This window comes from Castor canadensis, chromosome 11 (assembly GCF_047511655.1).
Source record: "Castor canadensis chromosome 11, mCasCan1.hap1v2, whole genome shotgun sequence".
Lineage (NCBI taxonomy): Eukaryota > Metazoa > Chordata > Mammalia > Rodentia > Castoridae > Castor > Castor canadensis.
This window is the reverse complement of record NC_133396.1, coordinates 18610016-18621068: the sequence shown is the minus strand read 5'-3', so window position 1 is coordinate 18621068 and position 11053 is coordinate 18610016. Positions and strand designations below refer to the sequence as shown.

General features: G+C 48.4%; 1 protein-coding gene across 1 annotated transcript; it reads right to left on the bottom strand.

Moving 5' to 3' along the window:
* Positions 1-299: 299 nt before the first annotated feature.
* On the bottom strand, positions 300-2036 carry Lrrc3c (leucine rich repeat containing 3C). Its single transcript, XM_074048914.1, has one exon. The coding sequence runs from the start codon at positions 1986-1988 to the stop codon at positions 1224-1226; it is 765 nt and encodes a 254-aa protein (XP_073905015.1). The 5' UTR covers positions 1989-2036; the 3' UTR covers positions 300-1223.
* Positions 2037-11053: the final 9017 nt, after the last annotated feature.

The following is an 11053-nucleotide window of genomic DNA, read 5'->3' as shown; positions in this document are numbered from 1 at the left end:
GACTGATGCCTGGCACTGCCCTCTCTCCCTCCCTTCTAGTCCTCCTCTGAGGCTTTTTCTCATCCTCCGTTCTTCCAGTTCCATTCTCATTAATTCATATGCCTTGGCTTCCCTGGCAATTAGACTCTGGTGTCAGGGGCTAGGAGACAGGTGGAGAGAGAGGAGTTGGTTTGCAGCCCAGCAGAAGCACCCCCACCACAAGGGAGGGGAGGTGGTGGGAGTAGCTCAACACTCCTCCCACCTCTCACCGCCAAACCACACACGTTCAATAAAATGCACAATAAGAAAGAGATTAAGGGTATTCATAAGAGGGGCTTTATTGCGCTGTTCAGTAGTGTTCTGAGTTCTCCCTCCTGACTCCAGATCTCCAGTCACCCATCCCCAGCTCAGCCCTAGAAGAGACCACCTTTTGCCCCAAGGGAAGGACTCAGAACTAACTGTCGGTGTGCAAAGGAGAGGGCAGGAAGATGGGGTGTCTCTGGGAAAGGAAATAGAGGGCCCAGAGCCAGAGGGTCCCAAATAGAGTGGTAAAGGGAGAGGCACCTGGAAATGAGAGTCAAGAAGCAAGGAGGAGATTCTCAGTAGAGGCCGAGGGAACAGAGAAGAGGAGCCTACAGGGCCCTTCTCAATCTGGCTGTACCCTAGATTTTCTGACCTCACTTCTAGCTTGGTCCCAGCACTCCATCCCTCTCTGTACCATCACTCCTAGCCCCAAGGTAGGTCTTGCTGTTGTCCAGATGTTTCACATCTTCCTTGCCTTTGTACACAGTCTTCCACCCCTCTCTCTTTTCTGCACAAAATCCTCACTTTTTAAGTGTCATGCAGTTCATGCATCTCTACAGTGAGGCCTCCGAGGTCACCCTCTTACCCTCAGCCAGGCCCAGGCTCCCTCCTCTGCCCCCACAGCTGCCAGCTTCTTTTTCTGAGTCCACACACAAGCCACTTGAAGTCATTCTTCATTTTGTCATCCCCCACCACAACAATGGACTCTGAGCTTTGGGTTCTGAGTCTAGCACAATCCAGGTACAGAGGAGGCACCCAAAATCAAGGTAACAAAGATGGTGTTGAGAGAGAGAGAAAGAGAGAGAGAGTGAGGTGAGGTATTTCGGGAGGAGAGGGGTGGCATGAAATAGGGGATAGGGGCAGGGAGGGGCAGCAAAGAGGCAGAGGGGCCAAAGGAAAGGTGTGGGCATAGGGCTAGGTGTGTTGGGTGCCTTTGGTCATCAGACAACTGTGCTGAGGATAGAGGAGTCCTCCGAGCGCACAGGCAACACAGGGACCCGCTTGAGGGGGCGTCGGGTCTCATCCTGGTTCTGCCACATGTAGTGGATCAGATAAGCCACCACCAGCATTAGCCAGCCCCCCATAGTGACCAGCAAAGCCACATCAGTGCTCCGCCGGGCCCCTCCCCGCCCTGTCCCACACAGCTCTTCCTCCTTGGCCAGCAGCAGGAACTCCTGCCCCACGAGGTCTGGTTGGGCTCCTGGACCACACACAATGCCTGTTCCAGTGCCTGGCGCCAGCCTCACCTGCCTGATCACTTCCTGGAGGGCACAATCACAGCTCCATGGGTTGGCAGACAGGTTCACTTGGATCTGCAGCCCCACGAAGGCTTCCACGGGCACTGAGGCTAGCTGGTTAGCAGAGAGGTCAAGATGGCGCAGAGTGCCTGCCAGGCCCTGGAAAGCAGCCTCTGAGAGGTAGGCAAGAGCATTATGGGACAGATCTAGTTCCTCCAGGACAGGCAGGTGCTGGAAGGCACCAGCAGGCACTGATGCCAGCTGGTTGGCATCCAGGTAGAGCTTTCGGGTGTTGTTAGGGATGCCAGTGGGCACAGTACTCAGGCCTGCCTGGCTACAGCGGAAGGTCCGCTCACCAGCTTCTTCAGCCACATAGCAGCTCTGGGGAGGTGACTGGGGGCTGGGCATGGAGTCCCCTATGCCTATTATCAGCAGGAGGGGCAGGAGGCAAGCAGCTGGTGGGAGCATGGCCACAGATTGGCATAGTCCTGGAGTGGAGTAGGATCTGGGGAAGAGAAGATCACATGAAGGAGGAGCAAAGAGACTCCATTCCCCACTGCCAGCTCTCATCTTTTGGTTCCTCTGTGTAGTCTCTTTGACCAGGACCCCTCCTTTGGGGCTCTCTCAGGTCTGGGTCACTTTCTTACTTCCTCCTTGAATGTCTCTCTTGATCTAGGACGTCTCAACAGGGTCCCTTGGACTTAAGACTTTTAGGATCTATCAATTCTAGAAAGTAAACCTATAGGGTCTCTTGTTCCAAGGCTCTGTTGGGGTTCCTTGGGTCTGGAGTTTCTAAGCTTCTGCCTTTGCCCCTGTATTGATTTCCCTCCTTGGAATTAAAGATTCACTCCCCCCACCTACCTGGGTGGCTGCCAGGCAGCCCAGGTAGGCACCAGAGGGTCTAGTTGGCACTTGTGTGAAGGAGACAAGAAGGCAAATCAGCGACAGGACTCCTAGGCTAAATGACTAGGTAAGATATATCTCTGGTCCCACTTTCTATGTCCATCAAATTCCCTTCAAGGGCATCCACCCCTCTGCCTGCCCCAGTTTTGTACTCCCTGCCTCATTCATCCTCCCTCCTCCTCTCCCTTCTCCCTGCCTCTCACCCCAGTTGATGGCAGAGTCCTCAGTTGTACTGCTGCCCTTTCCCCGGAAGTAGCCTGCCAGGAGCTCGGCTCTGGAGACCTGCTTCTTCCTCCAGAAGCCCTGTTTTCTCATGGCAGCTGGAAGCTGGGACCTGGGGCCCAAGTGTATTGAGTTTCCTGGCATGTGACTCTGGGCCCCAGGTGTCAGATACCTGAGCCATGGCCTGGCCAGACAATGCCAAGAGAGAGCAGATCCCAGACCCTGATGAACTCTGTGTGGGAGACCAGGCCCCAATTAAGTTCCTTGCCTTGGGATACCCTTCCAAGGCCCTGTCATTACCATCTTTCATGACTGTTCTTCTAGCTCTGAGACTGCCTCCCAGAACTTCTCTTCCTTGACCACAGTCTGGCTGGGCAGAAGGAACGCTGCTTGGCTGGCCTAGGGGACAGAACTGGGTACGGTCCATCTAACATCCATTGCCTCCAGCAACCTGTATCCCCCTCAATGCCATCCCTCCTCCTACCTTCCTGTCTTCCTTACATGCCCTGGGGCATCTTCTTCCATGGTGTGCATACTTCCCTCAGCCTTTTCCTTGGAAACCTCTTTCCAGGACATTACCTGGCTCCTCACAGTGCCAACCTTCTTGCCTGCCAGGGGGCGCTGTAGTTCAATTTTAGTTTGCTGTGGTCAGTTGATGGTCTCCCTTGGAATTGGAGAGGGTTCACGAAGGCTCCTAAAGTCTGATACAATGACCTATGAGTTTTCCTGACAACTCTATGTCCTGGACTGGAACTGACTCAGGTTTTTCTCAGTATGCTGGGCTCCTGGGCTCTCAAGATGGCACTTTGACCTCTTCCTCATGCCTGAGAACTGAAGAGGGCTCAGGCAACTTATTTACCCAGGTCTTTTGGTCCCACCATAATTTGCAGCCCATGCTACTCCTTCACTCAGCCGTCTCCTAATGTCCAGGTGGGAAGGAAGGATCTGAAGCTAGAAGATGTGTTTTGTGTGTGCTTTGGGCCATCATTTCACCCTCCCTGGCCAGCCCTCATGTCTACCTTTGCAAGTGAGATACTGCTGCAGGGTTGAGTGGACATGAAAGAGCTCTGCAAGGAGCTGTACCAATCCTAGTTGTCATGATCACTGTCTTCCAGAACACACTATGGCTTTCCTTCATGATTTTAGCACCCAAGGCAGGTTTTCTTTCTCGATCTTGTATTCTATGCCTGTCTACCTTGTCTCCTATACCCTGTAGGTTCAGGGTTGACAAGGGGTTGTAGTGATGAATATGTATTAGAAAAACCCAGCCGGGTGCTGGTGGCTTACACCTGTAATCCTAGCTAATCAGGAGGCAGAGATCAGGAGGATTGAGGTTTAAAGACAGCCCAGGCAAATAGTTCACGAGACCCTATCTCGAAAAAAAAAAATCACAAAAAAGGGCTGGTGGGGTGGCTCAAGGTGTAGGCCCTGAGTTCAAACCCCAGTACCACCAAAAATAAAAAAGAAAGAAAAAGAAAAAGAAATCACATCTAATACATTAACTCATAGTGGCTTTTCCTTTATAACTCCCTTGGTTCTCAGGTCCAGCCATATCAGTTGGCTGCCTTGCCATGCCATAGCCTCACCTCATGTAGCACCAACCTTCTTACATCATCTCCAACTTAATGCTAGGTTTAGCGTCTCAATGATTCATAGAGCTCAAAGGAAGTGACCCTCTTAGATTGCAGATAGGTAAACTGAGGTCCAGAATGCAACTAGAGGTTCACAATGAGTCAGTAGCCCAATAGACCACAGCCCAGGTGCCTAATTCCTTCCCAACCACATGCACACTTGCCAATGCCCTGTGTCCTTTTTTTTTTTTTTTTTGACCACCTGATCTTATCATATGAAACCCTGGCTCACTCCCATTAGGTCTGAGAGGTAGAAGAGAACAGGATAGCAGGGTGTCACAGACTAGAGAGGAGACCTGCACAAAGGAGGATGAGGTCAGACCTGTGCTAACCAACTTCTTTCTTTCCTTCCTCCCTCCCTTCCTCCCTCTTTCTCTTCCTTCCTTCCTTCCTTCCTTTTTTTTTTGAGACAGGGTCTGGCTATGTAGCTCAGGCTAGTCTTGAACTCATGTCCATCCTGCCTCAGCCTCCCAAGTACTGGGAATGTATAGACCTTTCTGAGGTGGAAAACCTTGCTGGATTTTGTTTTGTTGAGAAAGGATTTCACTCTCTAGCCCAGGCTGGCCTCACACTCACTATGTACTTAGGCTGGTCTTGAACTTGAGATCCTCTTGCCTCAGCCTCTAGACCTTGCTGGATTTTTTAAGAGATTGTGGTTAACCAGGACCAAACACATAATTTTAGGGCCTCATGCAAAATGAAAATGTGGGGCCCTTTGTCCAAAAACTGTTAAGAATTTCACTGGGGGAATGGCTTAATTGGTAGAGTACTCACCTAACAAGTTCAAGGCCTTGAGTTCAATTCCCAGTACAAACAAACAAGCACTGTTAAGACTTTCAAAACAGCAAAAGCAGAGTTTAAAATCAAATGAGGTCCTTCTAAGCACTGTTGTGGGGCTTCATGGGATGGCATAGGTCGCATGTCCATGAAGCTGACCCTGTGGGTTACCTTTGAACAAGCCGTTTCAGAAGCTTGATTGGGCCTAGAGCCAGATGGTAAGATACTGCGTGTTATCACCTCTGGGAATGTACTCATCCCTGACTCATTCATGTGACATCAACAGGGACATTTCTCAGACTCACATTTGTCCAAGGAATCAGATAAAATACATTTTCTGCACTTGGGTGAGAGAAGTAAAAATGTTCTCCATGGGTTGTTAGTAACGCCAGGCACTGTACCACTGATGCTTGCATGTACACTTTGGGACTGTGACTGAATGTGGGATAGAAGGCCTGTGGAAACCTTCTCCTCTTGGTGTTCTTCTCTCACATCGGCAGAAGGTTTGGCTAAGGCCCAAGAATTGAACCTGACTTTTGGTGGAGAGTTATCTCCTTCTCAGACTAGGGCAGCTACCAGGCAAGAGTGGGACTGGGTTATCCCACTTAGCAGCTGTAAGAGAGGCAGGTGATTGTGCACATGGGAGAGGCCTCATAGAGCTGTAGGGGAGGTTAATTAAGGGGGGCTAAGAGCAGGGCTCAAGAAATGGAAGATCTGAATGTAGGGAGGAACCACAGTTAAGACAGTGCACACCATAGGCTGGGGACTGACAGAAATTCTTCTCTGCCATTCATTTGTCTTTTTTGGCAGTATTGGGGTTTGAACTTAGGCCCTTCATCTGCCATTCATTCTTTTCCTCCCTCATTCAGTATGGTGTTCCTGCCACCAAATGTCCCAAGTACTAAGCTAGTTGAAGGGGCCATAGACATTGTTCTTAGGGTGCTGGGTCTGTAGCAGAAGTTCTCAAAATAGCCTATGTATTAGAATCACTTGGGGTACTTTAAAAATTATTTATGCTGGGGATTCATCTGGATCAATTAAAAATATTTTTTTTTTTGGCAGTACAGGGGTTTGAACTCAGGGCCTGCTATTGACTAGGCATGGGCTGTACAATTGAAGCCATCCCCTCTCCCCCAAAGTCCTTTTTGCTGTAGTTATTTTTCAGGTAGGGTCTTGCATTTTTGCCAGGGCAGGCTTGGATTGCAATCATCCTACATACACCTCTTGAGCAGCTGGAATGACAGGTGAATGTCACTATGCCCAACTTATTGGTTGAGATGGGTGTCTCACTAGCTTCTTCGCCCCAGCTAGCCCACAATGGTGATCCTCCTAGTCTCCATCTCCTGAGTAACTGGGATTGCAGGCATGAGTCACCATGCCCAGCCCTGACCCAATTAAATTAAAATCTCCATGGATATAGGGCCTGGGCACTAATCTCTTTCCAAATTTCCTCAGGTATGTTTAATGTGAAGCCTGAGTTGAGATCTGTCAGTCTAGGAGACATGGAGATGTTGACACACATCTCCACCATGTATCAATGCCATGTCTTCCATAACTGACTTGTGCACAGAAAGCTCTGAGGCACACAGAGAGAATATGTGGCAAACCTGTTGCCTGCTCACTTGTTTTCTATTCTGTAATACCTTCTGGGGTAACATATATGAATCTGGGATTCCTTGATGATGGAGCCTGACTGGTCCCTTAGATATTAGAAATCCTGCTGTCTACTTTTCCCATGCTGGCAGCTGAAGGTGGTCCAATTCTGGTCCAATGCATTTAAGAAGGAGTTGGCTAGAGGTTTTTCTGGGACAGTCTTTGACTTACAAGAGAGGATGGGCTGACCCTTCTCTTCCTACTTTTTCCTTGCTTTAAACAAGGAGGGTCAATTTTAGCCATCTGGTGACCAGCAAGAAAACAGAAAGGAAAAGTCAAGAATATCACTGCGTTCCCTGGGCTACTCAAACAACACCTGCATCTGTCTCTCTCATTATGTGAGAAAGATATGTCCTTCCTTCAACTTGGCTGCACCCACAAATTGCCTGGCTCCACCTTCAGGGATTCTGATGCTTAGATCTGGCATGTATTCCGTGATGGGGTTTTTTAAATCTCTTTGGATGATTCTAATGGCAGCCTAGGATAAATTTAATTGTTTTACTTGGGTTTTCTGTTACTCTTAGTTGAGAGCATTGTTCACAGGGACACTAGCTTTCCTGGAGTATCAGGGGAGACTCCATCAAGGAGTGACCTTCAAGGCTGGGCTCATCAGGTAGAGAAGCAGAGTGTGCAGAGCAAGGGAGCATACAATGGCTTGGTTTCTAGGCCATAGAGTGGATGGAGGGGCTGATGGAAAAGGCTATTATTAAAGAAGGTGAAAGTGATCAGATCCTTGTGAGAATTAGGACTTGAGTGGGCTGGGGATGTGGCTTGGGGTAGAGTGCTGGCCTAGCATAGGTGAGTTTCTGGGTTCAATCCCCAATGCAGAGGTGGAAAAAAAAATTGGAACTTGGTTCAGTGACTGATGGATTAAAGGGTTTCAAGTAAGATTTGACATTCCGGATCACTTTGCTGGTTGAATGAAGGATGTATTGACAGAAAAGCAGTTACTGAAATAGTAACAAAAAAATGAGACAAAAGGGCCTGAGTGGAAGTCAAGGTACAGGATGGGGGGGGAGCCATGAGTGGGACATTCCATACTTTTCTGTGGCCTGTGGTGTGCATGGAAACATGGGCAGGCCCAAGACTACCAGATATCTGTGCCACTGGACACATATCCTTCCTCAATCCCCTTGGGCCTCTGGTTCTCTGGAACTCATAGTCTCTGAGCCCCTTGTAAGCCTGATACTCAATATGTCCATATGGTGGAGAGGGGCGTCCTAAGTTCAGGGCCCAGGAAAGTAGTTCTTTCAGGCTGCCACCCCCACAGGCTGAGTCCCAGCTCCTCTTTCCTGGGTGGTAGCTCCATATCCCAAAGACGTGACATTAGGGAAAAGAAGTTCAGAAGGCCTCTAGGTCCCTCCCTTCCTAATGTCAGACACTCCCAGATCCATCCTGGATAATGGGTAATTGAAAAGAAAGGAAGAGGACCAGCTGCTTTACCTAACATGATCAGCCAGAGACCCATCTAATGTCAGTCAGGGGAGACGGGCAGCAAAGCTCTGCTATTCTCATTCCTTGTGGAAAAGGGCAAAGAGTGTATATACCTCAAGCTTCCATCCTCGAACATACTTTCTTGTTTGTTCAACACACATCTGAGCACCTGCCATGAAACAGGGCCTCCCAGGCATTGGGATGCAGAGATAATTAGATATCCCCCAGACCATGGGGAGGACTGGTGTGCACACAAATATGGCCTTCTGATATCTTAGGGGTGGGCTATAACTGAAGTGTCTGGAGGTGGCCCAGGAGCCCGGGAGATGAAGCAGTGGGCTCTGCCTAGGCATTGGGGAAGGCCTCACAGAGATGATAACAGCTGAGCTAGGCTTTGAGGGATGGTATGTTCAGTAACATACATCAGCTAACATTTGTTGAGGATCTGCTGTGTACAGGGAATGCAAATGTGAGTAAAATGCAGAGCAAACAGCCTCGCAGGGGGAAGTCGATCTGAACGTTTACACATGAAGCCCTTTGCCCTGTGTCTGGAACACTGCACACATTGAACGACGAAGTTCACTGGGACTGTTCCTGCAAGAGGAGCTGGCCTTGGCCAGGGGAAGAAGGTAGTTGGGGGCAGTGGTCACCTAGCATTTCCAAATACATGAGGCCCCTACTGGCAGCAGGAACTTAATTGAAAGGGTGTATGGGGTCTTGTCTTGAAGCTACTGATTTTAGATCTATTGCCCTCTTGCTGTATAATTATTTCCGGTTTTCTAACTACGTTTATTCTTGGGAGAGGGTGCCAATCACCCGTGTTAAGGAATATGCAGCGTGACAGGTTCTTAAATTACCTTCAGGCCCTTGGTTCCCAGGGAGAGGAGGTTCTGGTTCCCAGGTGTTGGCTGGGGGCCCAGAGGCCCTGGCCAGGCCAGTCCTTTCTCTACACAGCCCTACAGAGCCAACCTCGGAGCTGGATGAGAGAGGCAGGGCAGACTGACCACTGGCAATGCCGCCCATCTCTGCACCTCTTCTGGCCACCCCTCCTTACTTCATGGTTCTCAGGACCACTTGCTCAATGCTCCTTTGTCTCCTTGGTGTCCCCCATGCCTCCCAGGCCTGGGGTGCCCCTACCCCTCCAAAACACAAACAAAACTGTCAAGGAAGCAAATAGCTCTTCCCCTTCCTTGTACTCGATTTGGGCTGACCTCAACACCTCCCTGCAGGATGCAGGGGTGAGAAGGAGAGCAGGGAGTAGTGCGGGGGTGGTATTCTCTGCCCCAGGAGTTAGGGCAAGGGGCTTAGGTTCTTGATGTCTCTGCAGTCTTTCAGAGAATGTGTTCTCTGGCTACCATCCTGCCTGTGTGCGCCATCTTGGCCATGGGTGTGTGTGTGTGTGTGTGTGTGTGTGTGTGTGTGTGTGTGACAAGCTGAGGCCCCACTACCCTCACACCCCAGATGGAAACACCCCAAGGCTGGGGAATGTGTCTATCTCAGCAGACTGAGCTGCTCCTAAAGCACAGGGAAAGCCTGGGACTCTATTTAAAAACACATTTCATAAAATATTTAAAACTAATATTATGTTACACAGTTTGAAACTAGAGAATGAAAAATGTTGCCCTGAATCCATTCATCCTAATGTAAGGTCTGTTTTTGTTTTGTTGAAATTTCCATAGCCTAATAGAGGCTCCCATATCATTCAAATGTGGGATGAATTAATAAAAGTATCAAGCACTTAACTATGTGCCAGGAATTGTTCCAAGCATTTCACATTTATTGACCCATTTTATCTTCACAAATGAGGTGGGTATAATCACCATATCCATTTAGAGATGAGGTAATTAAAGCACAGAGAGGTTCAGTGACTTGCCTAAGGTCATACAGCTGGTAATTAGAGGAGTCAGGAGTTGAACTTTGTGCCAGGATCTTACCAGCACTACTCTAGTTTTGTTTATCTTAATCATGAATGCATATGCAGGTTTTAGAAAATCCTTTGTTGTAAACAATTCAAACATTGAAAAATACAGAAAATAATATAAGAAATCCGATGGCTCCCATCACCCAACTTCAATAATTACCACCTTGTGACTCACATGTTTATTTCCCCAAGTCCCCAGTCTGGACTATTTTGGAGCAAATCCAGTTATTGCATCATTTTATCTACAAAGTTTAGTAAATATCTCTGAAAGATCAGACTTTTTTTTTTTTTTTTTTACTTAAAAACAAACAAGCAAAACCACCAGGTGCCAGTGGTTCACACCTGAAATCCTCGCTTCTCAGGAGGCAGGGATCAGGAGGATCTCTGTTCAAGGCGAGCCTGGGCAAATAATTTGAGAGACCCTATCTCAAAATTACCTAGCACAAAAAAAGGACTGGTAGAGTGGCTCAAATAGTAAAGCACCTGCCCAGCAAGTGTGAGACACTGAGTTCAAACTCCAGTACTGCCAAACAACAACAACAAAACCTTACTGTAAAAGCCAGGTGTAGTGGTACATGCCTATATACCCAGCTACTTGGGAGCTAGGGAAGGAGGATCATGAGTTTGAGGCCAGTCTGGGCAAAGGTAGTAAGACCCTGCCTCAAAAAAACAAACTGAATGGTAGAGCATTTGCTTAGCAGTGTAAGGCCTTGAGTTCAATCCTCAGTACTGAAAAAAAACAAAAAAAACAAAGGCCCAGGGGCATAGTTTAAGTGATAAGAGTGCCTTCCTGGCATGGGTAGGGGAAAGCCCTGGGTTTAATTCCCAGGACTACAAAATAAAACCACTCCACTCCCCAACTCCCAAAAAAAAAAAAAAAAAAAAAAACTCTTACTGTAATACCATATCATGCTCTAGAACGTATAATTTTTTTTTTTTTTTGGTAGTAGTGGGTTTTGATCTCAGGGCCTCAGCCTTAGCCAGATAGACAC